The 27,665-nt window shown below is 37.6% G+C and overlaps 1 protein-coding gene across 1 annotated transcript in view; it reads right to left on the bottom strand.

Annotated features, from left to right (window-relative positions):
• Positions 1 to 27,665, bottom strand: part of WWTR1 (WW domain containing transcription regulator 1) — a 70,237-nt gene that overhangs the window by 18,538 nt on the left and 24,034 nt on the right. The window contains exon 2 of the mRNA XM_083848961.1: positions 12,224 to 12,360. Within this exon, the coding sequence (XP_083705087.1) occupies positions 12,224 to 12,360 (137 nt within the window). The remainder of the gene's footprint in view (positions 1 to 12,223; positions 12,361 to 27,665) is intronic.

Genomic DNA, 27,665 nt, shown 5'->3' with positions numbered 1-27,665 from the left:
CTTTGAGATGGTTGGCAGAAATGTGCATATGCTGCACATTGCATCTGAGTACATGGGACAAATCCAACCATTTGGAGTTTACTGGGCAGGGGTTGTTCAATGTGTTCTGAATGTGCACTAAAGCCATCAACGGCTTTGAAAATCACAGTCACCCTCCTATGGTGGGTTGGCCACCCCCAGACAGCAACTAAACACCCACCCTGTCACACACTCAATCCCCAGCGCCACACAGCAGGGTGGGGGAGAGGATTGGAAGAATGAAAGCATGAAAAAATTGTGCATTGAGATAAAGACAGTTTAGTAAGTGAAGCAAAGCTGTGCACGCAAGCAAAGCATAATAAAGAATTTATTCAGTATTTCTCATTGGCAGGCAGTTTAGCCACTTTCTAAAAAGGAGGGCCTCAGCGCTTGCACAGGTTACTTGGGAAGACAAATGCCACAACCATTAATGTCCCCCCCTTCCTCCTCCTTTCCTTAGCATTTTATTGCTGAGCACAAGGCCACACAGTATGGAATGTCCCTTTGATCAGTTCAGGCCAGCAGAGTCCCCTCCCAGCTTCTGGTGCATCCCAGCCGGCTGGTGGTGGGGCAGCTGTGTGTGGTGGTGGGAAATAGAGTGGGGGTAAGAAGAAAGCCTCCATCCACACTGTGCAAGCTCTGCTCGGCAACAGCCAAAACACTGCTCTGTTATCAGCACTGTTCTGGTCAGGAATCCAAAACACAGCACCATACCTGCTGCTATGAAATTAATTCCGTCCCAGCCAAACACAGTACAAAAGCACAGCAAATGCACAGCACTTGCATAAGACACTAAATGTTTCTGTCAAGTGCTGGACTTTCAGTTCAGGTGCGGTATAGCTGGCCTGGTGTAGTCTGCAGTACCTTCCAGTCAGGATGCTGGAACTCATAATTCAAAACAAAAATAAAAAATCTTTAAGCTCTACCCAAACGATCTCTGGATAAAAAAGGAAGCCACATCTAGAGACAACTGGACATACTGCAGCTCCACTGAGCTAGCTTCTTCACCGGAGATGAGGTTGCAGATATTGTCTAATACCTCAAACTTTCTGACTGCACACAGTGACCATGGCAAGACAAATCTGGGCATAAACCAAAACAAACTAGCAAGTGATTTGCGTTTTGCTACATATGAAAAATTACCACCCCAAACTAATCTTCTTCGTTACAGAAAACATCTTTATACATTGTAAAGCTAAACAATCTGATCGTACTAGTCCTGTGCATGCTTCTCAACATTTTATGACAAAAAATATGACTGCCTCCTTTCACTGTGGAAAAAAAAAACTATGGAAGCTCTGAAATGATACATTTAATATGGTTGAACCTTCTGCAGAATAAATTAAAACCAAGATTCAGTTTTGCTGGAAACCCTTTCTGTGACCTGTTTTGTGTTGAGCACCATCACGTATTTTTACCTGATCTATGCTTGCAAAAAATGACACTGAGGTTTACAAATCCATGCAAATTAAAACACTGCCCTAGACAGGGCAATTCCAAAAGTCTCAACAGACTATTTGATTCTTGCTATTATTACCCCATAGTTTGTACAGTAATTGATAATTAAGCATGCTTTCATATGTAATTACTTACATCCTTCTAGACATTTTCTTTACAGAATCAATACCAATAAAATCTGTGGTCACATTTATCTACCATACAATTGTGGCAACGCTTATGATCACTTACAAATACTTCCCTCTCTTTTTCCTCTACAGCTTCCCTTCCCTCCCCTCTTCCCTGCCTCATATTTCCTGTTCATAACACTATTATGTAACACCAGGTAGATCTTATCCCGCAAAGCTATCTACTTGGGCAAAAACCACCATCTAGACAGAACTCCAGTCTCTTCAAAAGATGTGTGGAAAAGTATGATCACATATTACAAGACCAAGAGTTCCCACTGCTTTCAAATTCTTACTGTATGAGTTATTCAAACACCAAGAAAGAAAAATATTTTTGGAGAAGACAATAAGTTGCTTTTCTGAAAGGTAAGCGACAATGATACCCATAGGCATAACAAAAAATTATAGTACCTGAAAATATCTTCAGGCACGTTTGGTATGTCTTATATTGGCTAGATTTAAAATTAATAGTGAATCTGTAAATATAGGAGTTGGAATAAAAAGAATCTCAACAATGGAAAAACCACCCCTGGGTGGTATATATGCAAGCTTATTTTGAGAAAAGTCTTTTACTTCACTGCTTTTCCTGGAACTAGCCCAAACTGTTACTGATTCTCTTTTACCATTCTCAACTGAATTCCTGTACTGAAAAGTCCAGTAACACTTTTTTGTACGAAGCTGATAACTCTTTGTCAATGAAGGTTTGAATGAGCCCAGCCGAGTCAAAGGAAGGTCCTGCGCCAACTGCTGTGAGCAATGTAACAGTACAACAACATTCTACAAATCTCTGTTCCATATGATATAATCATATGCCACATTTTTGTGCTACTTACTTGGCTTTATTACTGACTGCTATGTTATATTTGAATTCTGAATTTATATTAGAACGTTATGAGGAACATAACACAGTTTGAGTTAAAAAAGAAAAACTTGCAGTTTAAGCTCGAACTAGGTTGCCCAATATGAATACCAATTTCAGTTCAATGACACATCTAATAAATAAGCAATGCCTTAACAGCTCTTTTCAGCCTGTGTTTTGGGGAGCCTTAGAACTTCTGGACTGATTCTGAGAGGTCCAAGGATAACTAACGTCTTCTGAAAGCTTAAATTCCCTAGGCAGGGTTTGCTATTCCCACTGGAAGATTTCTAAGGTTCTGCAAACAAACAAAAAATTTAAGAAGATCAATTCTACCACCATATGGCAAAGGAGATTGGATATAATATAGCAGATGAAAAGTAGTCACCCTTCTAGCAGACTGATTTAAGGTGCCTTTGAATTCAGTTCTCTTGGGAGAAACAAATTTGTTTTGTAATATGAAATAAGTCTCTTCATTAAACAGCTGTTACACAACTTTCTAGCTCAAATGAAAGTGAATAAAAATGTAGCGCTAAGTTCCAAACCTGGAGTATTTGGCCACAGTCTCACTGCAGTCCATGGATTTATGAAGACTTATTTCACATCTCAATTAGTCCTATGCAATTTTCTTTTTCCAGTTAGATGAAAAATGAAAAAATTCTTTTATTGGTTTTATTTGTTTTTAAATTAATAATGATACTCTAGCGAATCAGGTTTTCTGACATTGTGTGAGACCTTTCTGTTATATACTAAGTTCTGGGTACATACTAGGCAAGGATTATTTTGTGGGCAAGACAATTTGCAAGTCACAGAAGCCAAAACATGCAAGCATAAATTGTTTCTGACACATGCGTTGAACTGATTGTAACAACTTTTATTATTTTAGTGTCAAAAGTGTCTCGATGCAATTCTGGATCTTTTTCTCTACTCTGTTTATGGGCAGTCCAGAGACTAATTCATATGAGCTGGCCAGTGCCAGGTGTCATTCACACAACACAGTTTGATTAAAACCACATGTCTATAGAAGTGAAAAAAATAAAAGAAAAAAGAAAGAACCCAGCCATATTACAATTTTGACTTAGTCACGATATTGTGAGGAAAAAAAGACTAGGCTCCCCTCCTCTTCTCTCTCTCTTTCTGCCAACAAAGAACTGCTTGTTTCACTTATTTCCCAGAAACAGCATTAGCCTTCCAACAAGGTCAGCAAAAAATGCTGCTTTTCAGTTCTAGTGCATTTTGTTCCAAAAATCTGTAAAGTATTAAACCAAAAAGTTGTACTAAGTAGTTGTACTTTCTCTATGGACCCAGTACATAAAGAGTCCTTTATTCAGATTTCTGGGCAGAAAATAGCTATGCAGAAATTTCTCACAGTTTGAACCATTATGTTCATTTCTATGATATGTACATGTAACTATTTTTTCCTGTCTTCAGTGCATCAAGATTTAAAAAATAAAAAAAAATGCAGGTGCAGCATCAAAGCTATGATTTAGCAGGAAATTATTTCGAAGTTTACAGATTTACTCTGTAGGAACTTAGGTACTTCCTTTTAAATAACCTAAGAAATAACAACAAATAACAGTGGGGAATGCTTGACTGGGGAAGACAGCATTAATGTTAATGACCAATTACTGATAACCTTTATTATTTAAAATACGTATTAAATGATTTTTTTTGCTTGCAATTGTTTCATGAAATCTTTAGCTTTTACATTCCATCTAGTTTTCAACTGTGAAGATGACACTCCAGTCTCGCACTAGCACATGTTTAGATTATTATTAACCCTGAAGGGAAATGCTTACAACAACAGGAACTTCTTGATGTTGAAATTAAAAATTGCTAGATTTTGAAAAAAATACCAACATCTCTTAAACACATCAACTTTTAACATTTCAGATTTACTAGACAGTTGGCTGCTGGTGTAAAGGTCTGTATTTGTGTAATATGCAGGAAAGGTTTATCTCACAGGGGCAAATGGGTTCTGGGACAGGAATTAGCAGGGCTCATTTGGAGAGCTTTAAACCAGATTCGAATACGGACAGGGTTGTAGCTGGGCCTGCACCAGTGGGGCAGTGCTGTAGCACTGAGGAAGACCGTGAGGTCTTAGAGACCATGACGTCTTATGACCATGAGGTCCCTAGGGTGAAATCATCGTGCACAGCTCACTCCCTGAAGTGTCTGTACACCAATGCACGCAGTATTGGGAATAGGCAGGAGAAGTTAGAAATCCGTGTTCGGTCAGGAGATCGTGATCTGGTGGCAATTACAAAGGTGACAATTACATGGTGGGACAGCTCACATCACTGGAATGTTGTCATAGATGGGTATGTCCTGCTCAGGAAAGACAGGCCAGCAAGGTGAGGTGGTGGAGTTGCTCTTTATGTGAGTGAGTACTTGTATTGAGTACTGTCCAGGGCCAGATGAGGAGTGAGTTGAGAGTCTGTGGGTGAGAATTAAGGGACAGGCTGGCATGGGTGATACTGTTACGGGTGTCTATTACAGGCCACCAGATCAGGATGAGGAAGTTGACGAGGCCTTCTACGGGCAGCTGATAGCAGCCTCAAGATTACAGATCCTGGTTATCCTTGGGGATTTCAACTACGCTGACATTTGCTGGAAGGCCTACTCAGCCATCCATCCACAGTCCAGGAGGTTCCTCCAGTGCATTGAGGATAAATTCCTGATGCAAATGGTGGATGTGCCAATTAGGAGAGGAGCACTGCTGGATCTTGTCCTCACTAACAAGGAGGGTCTAGCTGAAGCGGTGAAGGCTGAGGGCAGCCTTGGCTGCAGTGACCGTGAGACAGTGGAGTTTGGGATCTCATGTGGTAGGAACAGAATACCAACCAGAATCACAACCCTGGAATTCAGTAGGGTGAACTTTGGCCTTTTCAAGCAATTGCTACGGGAAATCTCATGGGACAAGGTACTCAATGTATTCATCAACAACTAGATGAGGGAATAGAGTGCACTGTCAGCAAGTTTGCTGATGATACTAAACTGGGAGGAGTGGCTGACACGCCAGAAGGCTGTGCTGCCATCCAGTAAGACCTAGACATGCTGGAGAGTTGGGCGGGGAAAAACTGAATGAAATATAACAAGGGCAAGTGTAGAGTCCTGCACCTGGGCAAGAACAACTCCAGGCACCAGTGTAAGTTGGGGACTGGCCTGTTGGAGAGCTGCATAGGGGAAAGGGACCTGGGGGTCCTGGTGGACAGCTGCATGACCATGAGGCAGCACGGTGCCCTTGTTGCCAAGAAGGCCAATGGCATCCTGGGGTGTATCAGATGGGCTGTGGTTAGTAGGTTGAGAGAGGTTCTCCTCCCCTTCTACTCTGCCCTGGCAAGACCACATCTGGAATATTGCGTCCAGTTCTCGGCCCCTCAGTTCAAGAAGGACAGGGAACTGCCTGAGAGAGTCCAGCACAGAGCCACAAGGATGATTAAGGGAGTGGAGCATCTCGCTTATGAGGAAAGGCTGAAGGAGCTGGGTCTCTAGCTTGGAGGAGACTGAGGGGTGGCCTTATTAATGTTTATTAATATGTAAAGGTGAGTGTCATGACGGAGCCAGGCTCTTCTTGGTAACATCTAATGATAGGACAAGAGGCAGTGGGTGCAAGCTGGGACATAGGAGGTTCCACTTAAATATGAGAAGAAACTTTTTCACGGTGAGGGTGACAAAACACTGGAACAGACTGCCCAGGGGGGTTGTGGAGTCTCCTTCTCTGGAGACATTCAAAACCCACCTGGACGCGTTCCTGTGTGACCTGATCTAGGTGTTCCTGCTCCAGCAGGGGTATTGGACTGGGCGATCTTTCAAGGTCCCTTCCAATCCCTAACATTCTGTGATTCTGTGTGTCATACACACATCTGGATTTAATTTACCTGATACTGAAATTAATTTCTGTTAATCTCTATAGCTGCTAGCCTCTGTCTTTAAAACACATGCAAATTCTTAATTTGAAATCAATAAATTGTTGGTTTTAATTATAAATAACAACAAAGAAAATTCTTTCCCAGAGCTGCGTTGTAAAACTGACATTCCCACAGAATGTACTAGTCCCCTACAACAATTCCAGCTCTCCTGTAAGAATTATTTTATTAACCAGAAGCAGGTGCCAAAATTATTCACATTGACCATAACTGGGTTGTGTCAGCTTCTTTCAGGATGTCCAGTAATTAAAAATGACCTGAAACAGGAAGCCTTTCCACCATGTAGGTGGTGTGTGGGTATGGGCTACAGAGGGGGAAAATGTGTTCCTGTCAATGTTACACATTTGTAGCCACATTTCCAGCCGATGCAAACCACGTCTTGCAAAATCTAGACCATTTAATGTATGATAGTTGTCACTAAAATACATACTGTTTTTAAACACCTTAGGGGTTTCCTATCTCCAGATCACTTTGACACAGTAACCAAAACTGTATTTTATCACCTTCAAACAATAGTAGCTACACCTCTTTTATCCTGGCAGGATATGGAAACCTTGCTTCATGTGTTTATTGCTCTTAAACAGGTATACTGCATTGTTTTATTGGTTGGATTTCCTGGCTGACTGAAAAAAAAAAAGAAAGCAGACGCAAAGTGCCATAGAACCTGTTTGTCCAGACCCAGTTAAATTACCTAGAGCAATACAGCTGAAAGCTAAACTTTTTAGATTTGTGGATGAATTTCTAGAACAGAAACAGTTGTCAGTGTGTAAGAGGTTCTCCACATTAAACTCTACTGTGTAATACATAATGGCTTTCACATTACAGAACCAGTGTATTTAATAGTTAAAAGTATCCTGTTCATATCACTTGGATCATACCTACTGGTGGATTTTGATCACAGAATCACAGAATGGCTGAGGCTGAAAGGGACTTCTGGAGGTCACCTGGTCCAACCCCCCTGCTCAAGCAGGTACACCTAGAGCAGGTTGCCCAGGACCATGTAGAGTTGATTGACAGAGTAAGCTTCTAAGGTAAGAAGCTTTCCCTTCTTCAGTAGGAAAAAAAAATCAAACAATTCTCCATACGGAGTTTAACACAGTAAGTTAGTATGGTTCATCTCTTAGAATCAATGCATACATTGACCATAAACAGATTAACATTGGGCTTTCCATTGTCTTATGCCTGAAAAGCCTGACCTATTAAATGGAGATAATATTACCAGCTTCTACCACAGATGTGCCATGATGTTTTATTTTTCTTACTCTGTATTTACACATTATATAATCAGGTGAAAGTGCAGGTATCAAGAGCAGACAAAAGTATATATAGTAACCTTCTCCCTCTGCCAGAAATCACTGTCTATTATTATGTACATATTACACATTCTAAAACTCTACCATCTAATGTTGATTAGTCAGCACTCATTTTATTTATGGTGCCAGGCTCCCATCTAATGAAAGCATAAGAACTGCACCAGGAACCTCAAATCTGTCACAAAGGTTTTCAAGACCTGACTGCATAAAGTCTTGAGGAGCTTGGTATGACCTCAAAGCTGACTGCTTTGAGCACAAGGTTCAGTTACAGACCTCTCAAGGCCCCTTCCCACCTGAATTATTCTGTGATGGCTAAGGTTTTTAAGTAACAAGGTTTTTAAAGTAACTCACACCTATAAATTCAAGCCAGTTGATACAGAAAACATTACAGAAAACTATTTTTTGTTGTTGTTTTGTTTGTTTGTTTCCAGAATAACTTGCAAACTGTAAAATTTAAAAGCATTTAAATGAAGACCAGGCTGTTCTCACCAACCAGGCAAAACTACAATGACAAAAGAAATCCCTTTAAAACAGTCTGAAGGCATCAGGTTTAAAATAAAAATGTTTCTGAGTGTTGCGTAATGTAGAATAGAGAAAAACTACAAAACAATCAGAATTTAACTAAAAATAATTGCAAAAGACAAACTTTTATAAGGATCTATTTTTTTCCCTTAAATTTTGCTACACAAAAAAAAACCAACTGTCATCTCTTTTCAGTGACTTTCCAGTGACTGCCATTAAGGCAGACTAGCTTCCTTAGCTCAGACTTAGGCATTTACAGAGAACAGTTTAGTCACTTAAGTGAGGCAGTAGTTTGATCATTAAACTGAGTGCACTACAGCTGCTCTCTGCCTCCTTTCATTTACAGGAAGCCCATGGAGCTTAGTCTCCTAATTCAGGGATCTACATCTGGTGCCAAAAACGAGGGTGCACAAATACTCCTCCTTCCACACAGGGTCTCATTCTACAACACTAATGGAGTTGACTGGTAGTAGGTACGTAATATTTTATCAATCAGTTGAAAAAGGCCATGTTTCAGACTGGGCAGACAACAGATTAATGTGCAGATTCAGAACCAAAGTAAATGGTATTTGTGAAGCACTCATGAAGAAATAAAAAATGCAGTGCTTCTGGTTGTCTTTCGTCAGAAGCTGATCATTTTCCATCTGGCATTCCAACAACAAAATAGTTAAAAGACTGCTGTTAATTTTGCCCTTTCCTTAGAAAAACAACAAAGGTAAAATATTTAAAAAGGTTAGACCGAACAAATCTGAGTATTTACTAACCTGCAACAACATGCTTTCAGAATCTGAGACAAATTTCCCTTTCCATTCAAGAAACTTCACTGAACTTTGTGGTCTTTTGTAAGCAAACACAGAAACCCACCTACCATGTATTATTAGTTTTATGTTAATTTAACGCGATGCATCAAAGAAAGAAATGCCTTCAGATGCCTTTGTTATACAACATTTAAAAAGCAATGCTTTAAATGTTGGTGAGAAAACAAACACTGCTAATGTTATAAGAAAGCCAGTATGTGTAGCTCAAAACAGAAAACATAAATCTGCAGTAAGAAGGTAGAAAAGTACAGCAGATTTTTTAAGGTATGTCTACCAATTTCAGTGAATTTTCACTACAGGTTTCTCTCTGTCTCAAGCATAACCATACTATGATGTGGTATCACTTAGTCACACTGTGCTTTTGTCAGAATGTTTATAAGTGCCTTTGTACACTTCCCAGCAAATATTGCTGAAAGGAGTTTATAAACCAAAGCAACAAGCTGTACAGAACACAAAATATTTTCCATCTCTTTATAAGAAGCATAGCAAGGAAAACACGTGTTAGTAATTGGAAGTGCAGACCATTATGCAGACCTGGAATACTTAGATCCTTTTCTTGTAGGTGGCACATCTTCAAAAGAAAACTTTTTAAATTCCTACAGTACCAAAAAATGTGAAGGCAAAAGACAGATGCATAGACTTCAATTACTAAAAAGTTACAAATTATGTCCAGAAGAGTTTAACTTGTTATCCAGTTTCCATTTTTCCTCTGATGTCTGTAGGATGTTGGCACAAACACTTCTGGCTAGAGGTCTCACCACCAGACCAAAGAATTGCTGCTCAGTTCAGAGTCTGAGCAGACCCAAGAAAACAATTTTAGAAGTTATACTTTTGTATCACAGAAGAGTAGAAAGGTATCCCCGTTCCTTTTGGCCAGGATAATTTCAAAACAGAGATGTTCTACTTTAACACCAGAAACTGCACTCATATGTATTTTAAACGGTCACACGAATAATTGAGAAGCTACTGCATCCTGTACAGATATGTAAGTACTTATAAGTACATACAGAAATTACAAGATTGTGATGATGTATATATGTGTTTATATATATATCCACAATTTCTAAATAAAATCTTTTGCTGTTCTATTTTTTTAAAAAATAGCGTTATACTTGGTGTGTTCAAGCAGGTGGTGGACTGGAAAATCATGCACGGTGATGCTGAATTTAATAACAGGGTGCAGAAAGTGTTACTCTACTGTGTAACCAGTTTTTTGCTTCCAAAGAAGTGCCACATCATGCCTTTAGAAAGCCATCTGAACAAGGTAAAGCTCACCAAAACATGTTGATAAAATATTTTCTTGACTAAATAAATATGGACATTATGGAAATTTCTATATATTTGTAGTGGGAAAATGTTTAATAAATGCGGTTGCAGACCAGAACCACTATGCTAAGCACTGTATGAACACCTAACAACAACAGTACCTTGTCTATAATGTGAAGGATACTGAATAAAATATTGTCTGTAGTTGATGTGACAGATTTTCAAGTCTGTGGAATTGACCCTGTTGGGCATCTGAAGTCCCTTCAAGAACAGACTCTTTATTAGGTATTGGCTTTTATTTCTAACCATTTGTATCCTGAGAAATACCCTCCTCTAAGCTTCAATATGCAAGTATTTCAGTACACAATTTGTCTTTGATTAACCTCACTTCACTTCCATTGACGCACTGGGGGAAAAAGCTTGTTGAACACCATGCTGATTTATGGGACTTCCTCTATTTCTTCATTATAGTGAACTGATGTCAATGTAAGCTGAGGAGATGGTATGAACAAACAAAAAAACCCCTGTCTTACTCTTACCTCTTGGCCATTTCAAAATCAGGATGGCCAGATCAACATAAAGCAGTTGTGGTTTGAAATAACGTGCAGACCAACTGTTAGTTTTGCCATGTAGTATGACAGCCTACAGTACACCCTAGCCTTTCATTCTTTACTTAGGTTTCTTATGAGGTCCACTCAGTATATTATCTGCTACTATGTGCTGACTCACATAGCATAACCAGCAATGCCTTTGTACTGAATATAGACAAGCAGGACAGTTGTTGAGAGAAAGTATGAACTAAAATGATCTACTTCAGGGGACAACCTAGATATTTAGTATAAATTCAAGACATAAATAAAATGCATTTTGTATTACTGCTATTGGTGACTATCATCAGCCAAATGTTTTCTCAAGTTTTCTTGGTATACGTGAAGAGAAAACCCCAATGAACTGCAAATGAGTAATCATGAAATCATGAGATCCACTTACCAAAATTAACTTGAACAAGAATCAGGTTTGTGTTTTTATGACTGCCTATTTGACCCAGTTTTGTGATCTTGAGCCTGTAAGCTGACCTATCTGTTCCTCATTTTCTTGAGAGCTAGAGAAGTTAAAACTACTGGGCTTTGAACTGCAGAAGCAAAAAATTACAGAAAAAATGTCATTCTTAATTATACATGAAAAAGATTTTCTTCCATTTACATTTTTTCTTTAATATTTTCAGAATTTTCATGGTTTTACTTTCACTAAGGTTTATAACAGGCAACTTCAGATGAACATAAGTTGATGCTTAAAGTTAATCTTGAAGTGCTAAACAGGAACACCAACAAAACCACACAACTTACAAAAGGTTTTCAGTTAATTCTTACTGCAAAATAAACTTCTAGTATTCTGCAAGTAGATTCCATTACAGAACCTAACTACGCAAAACAAACAAACAACAAAAACAGCTAAAACCTCTAACCTGAAAAAACACAGGAAAGACTACAGACAGATTACTTAATGCAGAACTTCATGCAGTAAGCTTTGAAAATGATATAGTGGGCTTATAGAGGCTTTATACCACCTCTGAATGAAAAAGCATCGGAAGAGTTTATTTTACTATGTTCTATACTACATCAAAAATTTGTCACAGAAGCTCTAAAATAAAATGCATGAAATGTCAGAACTTCAAACACTTCAAGCAGTGCAAATTCACTTGCTGCCAACTCTGCAGAAGGAAAAAATAAGAAAGTGGAGAACATACTGTTTGGCTTGATAGCAGAATCAGAGCTACCCATTTTGGACCAAAAATTAATTTGGCAAACAAATTAGTAAAAGGTGGCCCTCCTTTCTTGTTTGAATTTCCACCACAGAAACGACATCCAGTACTCACCGAGATTTGGCTGAGACATTGCCATAGACCTTTGCGGTATTGGTGTGGAAGTAGCTGCGGGATGGTGGCTCATGTGATTCAGTGGTTGGTTCATTGTTTTTCGAGGATCTTGCCAAGTCGTAATTTTTTCTATGTGACTGAGAAAGTAAAGATAAAGCATAAGCTTAACAGTAAATGCCCAAGTATATTGTATACATGGTAACGCATAATGCCATGAAAGTCCTATTTGTGTTTCTTATCCCATATCTTTCTACCCTTATCTCACCCCAACCCATTTGAAATTATCTATCATCTTGTCATTTCTTTAGCCCTTGAACATTTTTTTCTTTTGACCTTCTACCCCCTGCCATTCTAATACTTCATGTGCTACTCCTGAATCAGTTACTTTTACTTGTACAAATGGTGATATCCATTGTGATTTTGAAAATCTGTAATAGACATTTATCTTCCAGACTATTTAATTATTAAAAAATTTTATTCCTGATCTAGCCATTTTTTCTATATACTCATATACATGGCCATTATTCATGAACCAATAGATGGTCATTTTGCTGAGTTTTGAAAACGTGTTTTGCTAGATCCTATTCCTTTATTCCTTACCAACCCATAAAAACTAGCCTGTCTATATGTCTCCAAGAATATCAGAATATATTCTCATTGCCAAAAGGGGCAGCTTATGTCCTGTTGACTAATGTGTAACTGCTAATTTCTCTGTAAAGGCACTAACAATTTTTATTGAAAGATAGTTAATGTGGGTCAACAATGCACCCACCACTCTAGTTACATAAAGCCTCATATACCCATATTACACTGAAAAATACAGTGAGATAACTAAAACCTATCATTTCTATAAAATATTTTTGCTACAGAATAAAGTATTGTGAAGGGACTGTGTTTTCATTGAAATGTATCAGTTCAGACAGTAACTTAACAGGACAAGGATTTTAAGTATCAGCATGTATTCGATTTGAAACAAGAGAAAGACAAATAAGAAAAAAAAAAAAGGAATCACCTTAAAGCAATCACCAGTCTGGTATATACCTAGTGATGCTCTGTTTGCATGTGGTTCCATTTTGGCACATCCAGCTTTTGCCCAACTGACTAACCAGGCAACAGATCACAAATTACTGGCTGTACTCAAATAGGTTTTCCTCTTTTTTTTTTTCTTTTTTTTTTTTTTCTAGAAAAGTTTAAAAGAGGAAAGTCTTTAAGTAGAACATGTAAAGAAGGATAAAACTTTTAAATGTTCTGTGTATGGAAAACCATTCCAATCCACCTTTCATAAAAGCAATGTCTAACTTAATCTTTACTGAACTCTAACTCAACACTTCTCATTGCTATTTTCACCTATGGTAGCACTGCCATTAACACTGTGACCAGCTCACAGCTTCAGACTCAGCTGGCCACCAGTATTTCACAAGCAAGTTTCCATCTACTGCCATGTTAACATATCCAAACTCTTTACAGTCAATCTGTGGTATTACCAAAATAATGTGAATTACAAGCAGGAAAAACAAAAAAATACAACCTCCCCCCAACCCAAGACATTTTTTAAAGAACAGAAGAAAGAACCACTGTTTTTATTTAGTCTGCAGCCATTTCCTTTTCTTAATATTTTACATTTAATGTACAGTTACAAAACTGCAACCAAAGATCACACTTTCACTTCTATGCTTGTCTAAACCCCAGCCCCTAAGCAGTTGAGTCTCTTCTTTTCTTCATAGTTTCTGGAATATTTACTACTTGTTATCATTGTTATTATCATTGAAACCACTTCTTTCTAGTCATACATTATTTTTCATGTACAAGAATTCTTGTATCCAGCTCAATTAAATGATCTTTCATCCAAAATTAAGCAATGTCATTCTGAATTAAAGATGCTGGTTTAGCAATAGACTGGGCAATGTTTTCTGTAGTACTAATTGTGTATAAATGAGATGAGAGTAATTTTTTTTTAATTCCATTGTTTTGTTTCTCTGGCATTTTAATTCAAAAAAGAAGCTACACTTAATCAAAGCTATGAATTTTGGAATACCAAAACAAATACCATAAACAAATATAATAGAAAAGATTATTCCCCAAATAGTGAAACATTTCTTTTAAGCATGAGCTTTAGTGATTAAATAAATACTTCCTTTACATAGTTTGTATCAAAACAGATCTCTCATTCTCAAACATTTTTTACATGTAAACCCTATTTAAATTAATGAAAAATGTTCAAATTAAATCAGACAATCAGACTTTTTTTTTTTTTTTGTGTTCCTGTAAGGTTCGTCTGTAGAAACTGAAAGTATAAATTCCTGTTAGGAAAATCTGAAGCACAAGTTAAAGTATTTATGAAGTTAGTCATATTAAGCAATTGGTAACTTGTTTGAACATATTACTCACTCTAACTACAAATCTGAAACCTTTAACTACAACTGCCAATCATGTACAATGAGCAGTAACTGAAGTGCTCTTAAAAACGCAATAGAATACCAAAATGGTCAGCTTTGAAATTCTCTTTTATCACCAAAGTTCCTTTCAGCTTTAACATCCTCCTATTTCATGGACATTAAAAGACAATAAAATATGATCACTCATTTTCTGATTCAGGGGGGAGAGCTATGAACGCATGCAGAGTCATGCATGTGAATTTGTACTTACAATTTGAGGATCCTTTCATTTTAAGCATTTAGGAAAAGAGAACAAGACTACCCAGTAGCCCAAATATGACCCATGCTGACTTCAAAACATCCTTATCATGTTCCTGGACTACCTCCTGCTGAATAAATGGACAGTCACTTGCTCGGTGAAGAACTGCACGCTGGAAGTTACACTTGTCTAGCCTTGAAGAGGCTCCAAGAAGCTCTGAAACACCATATTCAGGGATGCATCCAAGAGAAAGGGCCTTTATCTCCTGGGCAGAATGCGACTGAGAAACCTGTTCAATGAACTCAGATGACCACAAAATTCATGCAACTGGAGTTTATGAACCAATAGAACATACACTGGTTGTTCCAATGTTTCTTTCTTGTTACCTTCTTTTCTGCACTTTATATTTAGTTACATGCAAGAATTGAAAGATGTTACTTATAACACAAAATACTTTATATATAAACAACTCAATGCTGCTATTACTGTATAGAAAATGCAGCACAGAGAAAAGCAAAAAGTAATCTACTGTTCTTTGTAAAATAGGTCAGCAAGTAGCAAAATCAGACATTGATCAAGAGATGGAAATCTTCACTTAGGCCTTGATCTTGAAAAACTGAAGTCACCAGAAATTTTGCCACAGATGATGATGGAAGGTGGGTAATAATCTTAATTTTGCACAGCCTCACAGCACAGCAGATATTTAGGAAAGAACATGATATCAGGAGTGCTTGGTTGCAGTTGGTAGTCAGTTATCGTAACTACAATTGTTTTTGTCTTGCATTTTTAATACAGGCTTGCTGGGTTCACTTTATTGAAATAATTAAGAAAATGTATTTATTGAGTATCTTTAGAAAGTAAAAACAAGAAGATACAGAGTTTTGTTGACAGAAGTCATTACAAATATTCTTCAGCAATACAGTTTATACAGTGCTTACAGTAAATATTATCATAAGCTCAGCAAAACATTGTCCATGTAATGACTTGAAAAAAAATAAATTATGAACAGTACTATGCTAATATTATCCTCAGTATACTCGAAATGCCACACAATCAGGCTATAGTAGAAACACTTTGTTTCTGATCACCAAATTAGGATAAAATGAGCTGTAGTTCTGTAAAGGAATTTTTTTCTAGGTTCTACCATGAGCCAATTCTCCATCCTTTCCTTGGTTTTTTTTGTTTTTTTTTTTTAATATTCCCACTAAAAATGTCCAGCCTATAAAGGTTTATAAGCTCTGCTATTTGCTTTCTCTTAAGTGTGTGTCTTTTCTTAGTTATAGGTATAGTAAGGCAGACAGACAGAATTAAGCCAACACAAAAACATGAAGAAACACACCATTTAGCACCTATAAACAAGAAAGTATTTTCTAATCTACTATTTTCCTAGATTGTATATTTTCACTTTAAACAGAAGTTATCATAACATGCAGATTTTATTTTTCATTTGAAGTAAAAGATATAAATTCAAAAAGGTCTTAACAAATTCACACAGCCTGTTCTCACACGGAAGTACTTAGAAGAAAAGAGAAAAATGTGCAAATCACCATGCAAAGCAACTGGTCATGAAACTGTAGTTCAAAACTAATACTGCTTTTGTTCAACACCTCTTTTCTCCTTTTTATAAAGAAAATGATCTGTACTGTAATCACACATACAAGAAGCAGGGCAGCAACAGCCATTTGGCAATACTTCTTAACATAAAAAAGAAGTTAAAAAATGGTCAAAAACATAAGGATCATAGATCTATCTGCACAGATTTAACTGCATTAAAAACTAACAACATCACAGGAATTTTTCTGTGTAAACACAATAAGCTCTCAACAGCCATAGCTGGGATCCCCAAGTGGCTAACAACTTAAGAAAACAGAACCAGGAAACCAACAATGCCCTAACATAAGCACTGAGACTCTAAACTAAAAGGCTTGCTTACGGGCCAGAGAAGCCTTCTGCCCTGCCACAATTCCCATTGTTTATGTAAATATTCTCCCTTTATTTCTACACAGGTATTGGAAAAGGTTACATTAAACCTTTGCAGAAACGGGTGCTGGCTCACTCCACTTGAAATTATTGGATTTATACTGTGAGAACAGAATTTGGCCTAGTATGTTTTCATTTATACAGGAGAATAAAAATTTTTTTTTTAACATTCTTACAGCCTCCTGGGTATCAGAACTGATAAAATTCAATTCAGAACCATCTATTTTTCCTTAGAGGCCAGCAGGTAAAACACTGAACATCACAGACAGATTTCAAACACCAGCATGCAGAATGTTGCCCTAAAATTCAGGACCTTCACTGTTGAAATCCATCAACAGGCAGCCACCAGCCTAAGACCAGCAGATGACCCATGGCTCCCGCTCACAAGCCTGCTATAAACATTCGGTAACTTTGCTATATGGAGCAGCCAGGCCGGATTCAGTCACACTGAGCAGCTGTAAACATAGCATCTAGCTCTGTACTGTCCACAGGACTGGTTTGCTTTTTTAAAACTATGACGCTTTTTTGGCTAATCGTTTCTTCTTTTCTGTTTTGCCAATTCTATTTTTGGTGGAACCTCATCCAAACAGCTGTTAGGGCTGCACAAAGAAGGGAGAGGGAATGCAGATCCTTAGTGGCAGAAGAGCAGGATTTCTGACTGTGAAACCACACCCTTTTACCTCTCTTTAGTTCAGTCCTGCCTGGAAAAATAATTTCACACATACAAGTGCAAGGTGCTGCAGCTGGGCTAGGGTAATCCCAAACATCAGTAGAGAGTGGGGGATGAATGGACTGAGAACAGCCCCTGTGGAGAAGGACTTCTGGATACTGGTGGATGAACAATTGGAAATGAGCTGGCAGTGTGTGCTTGCAGCCCAGAAAACGAACTGTATCCTGTGCAGCATCAAAAATGTGCAGCCAGCAGGTCGAGGGAGGTGATTCTGCCCCTTGCTGGAGCAGGTCCAGAAGAAGCCACAAGGATGATTAGAGGGCTGGAGCACCTCTCCTGTGGAGACAAGCTGAGGGAACTGGGGTTGTTCAGCCTGGAGAAGAGAAGGATCTGGGGAGACCTGATAGCAGCCTTCCAGTACTTAGAGGGGACTTACAAGAAAGATGAAAAGAGACTTGTTACAAGGGCATGTAATGATAGGACAAGGTGTAATTTACCTGAGAGTGGGTAGATTTAGATGAGATATAAGGAAGAAATTCTTCACTGTGAGGGTGGTGAGACCCTGGCACAGGTTGCCCTGAGAAGCTGGGGCTGCCCCCTCCCTGACAGTGCCCAAGGCCAGGCTGGGTGGGATTTGCGTAGCCTGCCCTGGTGGGAGGTGTCCCTGCCCGTGGCAGGGGCTGGGACTTGGTGGGCTGTAAGGTCACCTCCATCCCAAACCAGTCGAAGGTTCTATGATTCATTTTATGATTCTATGTGAGATTTCATTCTAATGAAAACCATTTAAGCGATTCTATACACAACAAACAAACAAACAAACAAACAACACTACGGAGACAACAACTAAACGTCCTTATCTGGGATTGTATCAATCCATCTGTTTCTTATTTTATTATTTCTAGAAATACTAATCCCAGAAGTATTTTCTTCTTGGCATACATCACATAGCCTATAACAATGAGACAGAAAACAAAGCTTCAGACAAAGGTAAATAATATATGCCAGAAATCTTGCCTTCATTGCTAAACTACACTACATGGATGACAAGCTTGGAAGACAATAAAATTTTTGCTTCTTCCAAAATCTGATCTTTACACTGGTACTGATGAAAGATTAAGCATTTAACCTCCAGCATCACTGAGAATTAGGCACCAGTGAATTAAAACTCTGACCTAAGTGTCCCCTAAGGCCTTGACTGTATGATAGCTTTACCAGTTTTAACAATGGAATTATATTGTTATAAATCACTTTAAGCATTTAATTCTGGTGCAACAGCACCTATACTGAAAGATACTCTATTAAATCTGTCTAAATTAATAAATACTATGAAAACATCTTTCTGTCATTCAGTCCTAACAGATATATTCTGTTGAAGAATCTGCCTTCACTTCCTTAAAACAACAATTACAGAAAAAATACTTCTTCCTTATACTTTTAATTTTTGCACATTTTTCTGTGGATTATAATAAATTTTTCATTGATTAATGGTTTTCATAAAATAGCTCCGAAGTTATGTAAATGATATTTTTCAATTTCTCTTGTAATTTTTAGGAAAATACAAGATGGAACAATAACACATTTTTTGTTTTAAAATGTATATGAATAAAAAATGCTGATTGCATTTACATACATTTTTTGTAAAAGGTATTCTGTATCAAGTGCTCAGCTAAAGATGAACCTGAAACTCAAGGTTGGAACAATTTTGAAAAAGACCAATTTTATGAGTGCCGCAATCTAATGCAATCTTTTACTGCATGCCATTTTCTGTTCATCATCAATACATACTATCCAAACAGTCTAGGAATTTGAAAAAGAACTGGTGAAACGGTTTCTTGTTATAAATTGTGAAGATATATGTCTCCATTATCTGTGTATGAATCTAAAGAGGAAGAGCCCCAAACTCTAAGGATATCTTGGCTAACCGATAAAATTGAAGCTTTAGCATGAGATACAGAGAACTGCTAAGCAGAAATGTAATGAACTTTAAACGCTTGTTTTTATCAGATTTTGATTTGAGGAGCATTCAAGTACATGACAAGGCAGCCCCAAAACACATACTGAAATTCTCACTTTCTATTTTTTTTTCAGAAGCAATCTTTGCTTTTCCTATCCTTATAAATCCTAGCATCAGAGCAGACCATTTCTCAATAGGGTCTTTACTCATAATTAAGCAGAGTGGGAAAGAAGAGACATTCATTTTAACTTCTTTCTGAATCACATGCAAGACTGATGGGGGTCTTTATTAGCAAAGTTTTGAAAATATAATTTTCAAGAATGCTTATCTGAGGGCTAACACTTCCTACTGAAATCAGAGAAAGTTAAGTATTTACAACTTGAAAGAGATACACCAACTATCTGTCAAGTACGACAGAGACATGCTATCACAAACACTGTCCCAAGTTGCCAAAACCATTTGCAACCACAAAGTCCTATGATGCACAAGCTCAGCAAGCTGTAAATTGCATCCTAATGGTGTCCCTCACTAGAAAAAAAAACAAACCACAAAGCAATACTTCAGATTTAAGTAAATCCATATTTTACTAGGATTTTTTGATTCTGTTCCTCCTGTTGTACCTAAAGCTTTTTTGGTAAATGCTTCCTGTTTGGGTGTCTGCTTCCCACTCTGAAATGTCAATGTTCTTTGGAACTTGAGCTACTGCTGTGTATTGCATTTTTTAACTACTAGGCTCTAATACCATATCTAGTATCTAATTCTACTAGGTATTATTATGATCATTATTCTACTAGATATTATCATTATTAACTGCTAGGTTCTAATACTGTATCTAATATCTAGTTCTACTACATGACCGTATATTTTTCTAGTATCAGCAAATTCAGACCTAATCATCTAAAAAGGAGAATTGAAGAGAAAGAACTGATTTGAAACGTATTATTCCATAAGCGTGCTCTCACCTGAAATAACACAAACTTAGAGTTTGGCTAACACTATAGTCCTTGTATAGGGTGCTTTATCAGGGCTTTGTCAGCGGGACTATGAGCGGGGATTTTGTGACTGAGTTACATCAAAGTAAAGCTGCTTCAGGGCAAGTGGGAAGTTGATTACTCATCAACATGAACAAGCCATATGTTCTGACTCATTAACTGCTCCAAGCAGGATGATAGCTCATACTGTGTTGGGGAACATCCAGACATACACTTCCGGCTACACCATCGTTATTGAGCATTGGGAAATCTGGTTACCTCACTGTATGCAGAGCCAAATCATTGCCCAACTTCTTCGCTCTGTTGTTGTCCTTTGTAAGCAAAAATGAGGCAAAAAGGAAGTTTGCTCTCAAATAAGATTCCATCGGAAACGCTTTGTCACTGCATGATGTAGCAGACATAGTTGAACAGTTTTTGAATGGACAAACGGACAGTTCTTGAAATTTTGAAGGAATGACCTCGGGGCCACAACATCCCAGTCTGTTCTGTGTTTGCTCACTGTACTGAAATGCAATTTCTGGCTATAAAACTACAGCCAGACCCAACCCACACAATATTTCAGCAACAAGTAGGATGACAGATCTAGCAGTAAAAGTGAAACTGTTTATCAGCTTTTGGTGCCTTAGAAGCTTGCTTTAAAGCATGCCTACAGAGAAAAAAAACCTATTCACACAAACCAGACGTGTTCCTGGTAACTACAGGAAAAGCTTCCCATTTCTGCCCCACAACTGACCTCAGCCAGGCTCCAAAATTGAGTGACTTCTCTCACTGGGCAGTTGCTACTGTCTCTGGCCCCCTTTATGTGATCCTGGTGGATGCAACGACCAGTGCCAGGAGGCAACTGGTCCAGAACCCTGACAGACCAAGACCCACAACGGCAGCCCACATTCACTGTGATCACAGGTTCAGCATGACCCCAGTGCAGCAGGAATACAACTAACAAAGAAAAAATGATGTTCATTTTTGTTAATGCCTTAATCTGGTGTAGGAGCTTAACCCACAAGGGTGCCAAGCATTCAACCCTTCATATGACATGAGAGATCGAGCAGCATTTCAGGTTATCGTCTGTCTGCAGTATGCTTGGCAAGGCCAAACATAACATCACAAACAGTTCTGCACCTTGCTCGTTCCCATCCTCTGCTATCTCCTCAGCTCAGCTAGTACAATAGGTTTAGGTCATGTTGTTTAAAAATAAATACAAAGGAGGTAAATGTAGGCTCAAGCAGTTGGATTTCCTTGCCTTTGAACATGCAAAATCCTCTCACCTATTTTTCAGCAACCATCTTTTATAATCTATTATTATGTGGTGAGGCAGAGATGAAATGAACCCGTATTATTACCATCACTCTCGTTTCCTCTACAACAGCAGCTGAGGTACGTTAAAATTACTTCCCATAACTTTAGTACTGTCAAGGTACTTGACCCAGCTACCGTCACAGCAATTTCTCATTTTATTCCCCTTCCCATGTCCTTTGCTCATCTAACTTGTGCTTGAACTCTCTCTCTTCAAACAACTTGTGCCAAAAAGATAAGGCACTAGCTTTCTTCTCTCCAACTCTGTCCATTAAGAGAAACATCCTATATGGTTTTGCCTTGTGAGCTCCCTCAAAACTCTTAAGCCACAATTTCAATTAGATTTTCTCCTTTGCTTTAGTTTTAAACTTATTTCACACACTAGTCCCTTTCACTATGGTTTTGACTTTATGACTGAAAAAAAATCAGCTCTAGATGGCATTTAGTACAGTTTATTTTAGAGATCCTATGCAAATTCCACTCATTATGCTAAAAGGGAAGCAGCCAAACAGACTGGGGAATTTGGTCAGCTGTCTTGCAGATTGTGAGATGGGAAAAATCCTTACTAAGAAAAATAAATAAATAAATAAACAAACATTTCAGTTTCTTGATAAATTACTTCAGAAAGATTTAAAAAAAGTATACATTTTGTATTCTCAATGTTCATAGGAAGATCCTTCTTCTTGGACTATAAACTCTGGTTAGCTTTTCACAAACAGTTATATTTGAGAGAGTTGGAGAACAGCTGATTCAGGTTGTCCACAGACAATGAATTCTGAAGAGTGTGGGCTGGATTTCACTCCGTGCCAAACAGACACTAGACTCACTGTGTTAAAAGATACCACCATAAACATAAATATGTTTCTATATCCAAAAGTTTTGACATAAAAGCTTTTCAGAATAAATCTGCTTTATACTCCCTGAACTATACTAAATGTAAAATATTTTAAAAAAATGCTTCGTCCAGGCTTCTTCTTTCTCTCAAACATACACACCCTTTCATGCAGGTTGATGGAGATTAAAAATCCTTTTTTTGTACAGCGGGAACTAAAATTGATGAACAGAGGATGAAAGAGTAGAGCCTTTATTTAGGCTATCTTGTGAATACACACGGGGCTTTGAGCAACCAGGTCTAGTGGAAGGTTGGATCTAGATGATTTTTAAGGTCCCTTCTAACCTGAGCCATTTTATGATTCCATGAAGCATGATTTAATGATTCAATTTTTAGCAAACAATGGGTAAAAGTTGTGATTCCCACAAACAATATTTAGCATATCCTTATCTTTTATCACCTGTAACAACCATGTCAAAAATGAATATTCTCTGCAGAATAAGTATTTCTCCACTAGTCTGACATTTTTTCAATATCATATAAAAATGTTGATAGAACTTGCTCTGTTCCAGGTACTTGGAGAAGAATACTATTTCCTTTTTCATTCATACTTACAAGTGGAATAAGTGGAATATACATTTATTTTTAGATTGGCTCCATCCCCTGTAGGAAGATATGTGAAAAATAATGAGTTATTGTAAAAACACAATGTTGGCTAATAGCACACAAGAACCTAGACAGGATGAGTCAGACTCTGTTGGCAACAGAGTATGTATGTACAACGTATGTATGTACAACAGGCTCAGTACAGGCACAGAGAATTTGTCTGACATAGACACTGGCCTACCTCAAGTGCCGCATTGCAGGCATGTGGCACAGTGCTGGCTAGCAACAAATGTGTAAGATTCTCCTTTCATGGGACAATACTTTGAAGTAGGAAGTTAAGACAGTCACAGTGTGTCTGCTTCTTAACACAAGTGACTTGACTAACACTGATGTTTCTTGATGTTCCAAGCCTTTGGGTCAGACCATAGGACACGTGGACTACTGCAAATAAGATAAAAAAACAGACTTAAGGTCTGTTCTCATTTTCTGTGGTTCTAGATCACAAAAAATACATGAGGCATCTTAAGGTCACAATTCAACCCTAGCAGATCGGATTAAAAAAAAAGCCCAAGCACGTAGCCTCTGTTTGTCTAACAGAATAACAGTGGCTTCAAGGCCACCATAATATGGAAGGGGACAGCCCACCAGGTACTCAGCTCCAGGAACCCTCTCACCATTTCTTTGTGTCAGGCCTAATGACCATGCTGGGGCAAGGTGAAGTGACCAAACCCTTCTGCCAACTTGTTGAACCTCTAGAAACAAACCCTACAAATTATTTCTCAGCTGGATGAACAAATTGATCTGGTGGACCCTGCAACCCCAAGAATGTTAGTCAAAACAAAATGCAGAAAAAAGTCTGGAAATATGCAGCAGGGAATGTAAGGTCAGGGCTGGACTATTCCTTTCAGCAGCACCCTGCAGTCAGAATAGATTGAACTGTGAAATAGCTGGGTTACTTTCAGTCTATTTCATACTCAGCTCTGGTCTAGCAATTTCTGATAGAGGGCAGAATGGGAAAGATGAATGAAAGTCAACAGTGACATTTTCATTTTATACCAAAAACAGATATCAAAAACCACATGCTATACTAGGTTTTTACTACAAAAATCTTTTACAACTCCTCTCCCTCAAATATAGGAGACCCTGCTTATGCCTATGGCACTCAGAGTGCTCACTGGCACTTCAGAGTAAACTCATTTTGTTAGCCCATGCTTATAGCCACTGCAAAGCATTCAGGGTGGCCCTTCTTGATATCCTCAACATACCAGAAAGGCTGTTAAATATTGTTTTCTAAATTCAGCATTTTAATTATTGGCTGGCAGTATTCACTGCTAATCAGGAAAGCAAAAATAAAGTTTGTCTTATTCAAAACCAAAATGTTACTAATATTTTACAAAAGACCATACACACAGTATATACATATGAGGACAGAATACCTATTAGGCTGAAGAGCTTAAAGCTGCATATTAGTGATTCTGGTTATACTGCTCATTTCAACAGTTGGAAAGAAAAAGATTTTATCTTTCGTAACACTAGAAGCACACAAACACACATAACAACCTCATAGCTCAACCTGCAGATTTAGCTAATAACATTCATGGCACTTGCTTTTTCAGACACTGATAATGTTTCATGAAAATTTTGTGAAGATTTAACAAGGAGACACAATGTAATTATTAAACTGACTGAACCATAGACTTTGTTTCCCTATTGCATGTTCATCGTAATTTCTAATCTTGAAGCCGGAACATTACATAAGTGTTTGAATATTTATTATCCTATGTTAAGTACTAATTAAAATAACTTTTTAATGACATGAGTTGCTCTTTTACTGAATTAGTTTCAACATTATTTGCTACCGTGAAGAGAACTTTAAGAATGCCCTGCTAAGCTTCCCTGTAACTGACTGATCCTATTGTGAGTATATGCTGGGGACTTAGAAGACTTTAAACTAGTTATACAAATGGAAACAAAACCCCTTTGAGTTCTGTTGACAACTTAACCTTTAGAATTTGGATGAAATCCCAGTTCTTGAGAGAAAGAAAAAAGAGTACTAAATGAAACTATTATAGAGAACATTGTTATGGGATTTTTTAACGTATACAATATATAATGGTGCTAATGCATTTTCTAGCTTGACAAATGTCTGTATCATTCATATTAAAAGATACATATTAACGATTCTATTAAAAAACATTTATTTTATTTTGGGAAATATGTATTAATCTGAAAACAAATGCTCCTGTGAAAGGGACACATGACATTTTCAGATTCATGAAGTTACAGAGATTTTTAAATAGGTTGCAGAATGAGAAATAATTAACTGTCTTCCACTTGAGCTAGAGGTCTGTAACCATCTTTTGTTGTGACTGCAACTCTTTATTTACCAATAGAAAACCCCTAGAAAACCCCTTAAAATATGTCAAAAGTTAACGTATTTATGAGCAATCAGGGTGTATCTAAACAAAATACAAAATGGTGCTACCTTGTAACAAGAAAAGGAGAAGCAGCCCAATCTAATAAATGTTCTTTTACCATCAAGGTGGCATTTCTAGGCAAACCTTTAATATTTTAACATATTCTGCACTCTAGTAAGAACAACCAAACCAAAACGAACCACTAACAACAAAAAGAATGCCCCCTTTATCTATGCAGAATCCTCTTACAGGAAAATAATCAAAATCTCCCTCATGCAAGAGCAGATTGTTAGGACAGACAAACATCCTAAAACAAAACCGGATGTAAGAATAATTCTCCTATATGGTTGTATCGCACTGCATCAGCCAGAGGCAGAGAAATGCATGACATTGCAGAATTCAGCCCAAGAGCTCCCTGCAGTCTAAACTTTTATTTCACATTGTGCTTTCTGAGTCTGTCAGAAAATTCACCATTAACAATTCCAGAGCATTGTACATTTTGTGTGTATATTAAAATTTGGATTTTTTTCCTAGTACCAGTGTATATTTGATTAAAAAAATTATGGGGTTGAACTCATTATCTTATCTATAATCCCAATAAAACTCTGATATTTGTGCTATTTAACTAACCATCATGGACTGCCTTCTCTTTGTAATTTTAAGAATAACTGTAAAGCACTTCAAGATCAATACAACTGATCTGCAAATCAGTTGCACAAATGCAACACATTCAAGCACACTTTTAAAGAAGACTTTTAGCTAGAGAAACAAAGTAATTTCTACTCCAAACTTCACAGCAGGCACATCCGTGGTCTAGTCTTTGTTTTTGATACTGTACCATTGGGATCAGCGTTTCATAAAAGGACAACAAATTGAGGTTACCACAGCCTGTAGAATTTCTTTTCACAAATGCTGAGCGGTTGTTCTAACTTTTTCCTATGACAAGCTTTCCGAGTTCTGCTTGGTCAGAGTTTCCAAATGATAACAAAAATTGGCTTGAGGGATACATTTCCCAAACAGATGATTTGCCTTCACTGGAAAAAAAAACTCTGTCTCAAAATACACACATTTGTGCAAAGCAGTTCCTGGTACTGCAGCTCTCACTCAGACATCATTCTCACAAACTCAGCTTTCAGGTCAGTACATTTATTAACCTCCAGAAAAAGTCACAATAGCTTCTGCTCTTTGAACTTTATATGCAGCAGTCTTTATATGTTAACACAGACGCCAATGGTTACAGCACAACAGATGCAGAGCCAAGCTAGGACCTAAAATATATTTTCTCTGCTATCATGGCAGCAGTTTTTTTTCCCTTAAAGCCCCAAATCCCTAATTCTTCAGACCAAGATACACACCTTGTCAATAAGACTTTAACTAGTTTGCCAAAATTATTTTGGAAAGGGCATTTTCTCCTAAGACTTAGTTAGAAGAAGTGAAGAATGAAGAATGTTTCTCAACAAGCTTCATTTGTATATGTTCTTTCTAATCACAGATATCAATATTCAGTAGAAGAAAATTACTTTGCATTTATATTTAGCTACCACAATAGTGGTAAAGAGGAAGCTAGAATTATATTAAATTTCAAACCTCCCTCAATCTCTCAGTATTTCAGAAGTTTTTTGTTTTTTTTTAAATGAAAACTTAAGTGCTAAGGATAACTTCAACAGTAAGCACTGAAGTTTATCAACTTACCACTGATGAGATGCATCACACTTTTGCAGATTTATTTAATGAAAGAAGCAGACATGGATAAAAAGGACAGCTCACAGTTGCATTACAAGATCACCAGCTGTTTTTGGAAGCAAATCTTTTGATTTCAGTGGGAGTGACGCTTTGGTGGAGTATGGAATTGCTTAGAGGGATAAGAAAGAAAGTGTGCTGTATGCTGTGAATCTAAACATCAAACTCTTTTTTGGTTCCTGCTCTCCTTTCAGTGTGGTACGGTGTAGAATAAGAAGCATATTTTCAAGCCTACATGTCAGAAGTTGAAGTAGCACTTCTAAAATTCTTTTATAATGTGTAAAATGTACATACGAATGCAGACATTGAGTTACGTGAAAGACT

This window comes from Anser anser (genome assembly GCF_964211835.1).
Source record: "Anser anser genome assembly, chromosome: 9".
Lineage (NCBI taxonomy): Eukaryota > Metazoa > Chordata > Aves > Anseriformes > Anatidae > Anser > Anser anser.
The sequence above is the reverse complement of the archived record's forward strand: the minus strand, read 5'-3'. Positions and strand labels throughout refer to the sequence as shown.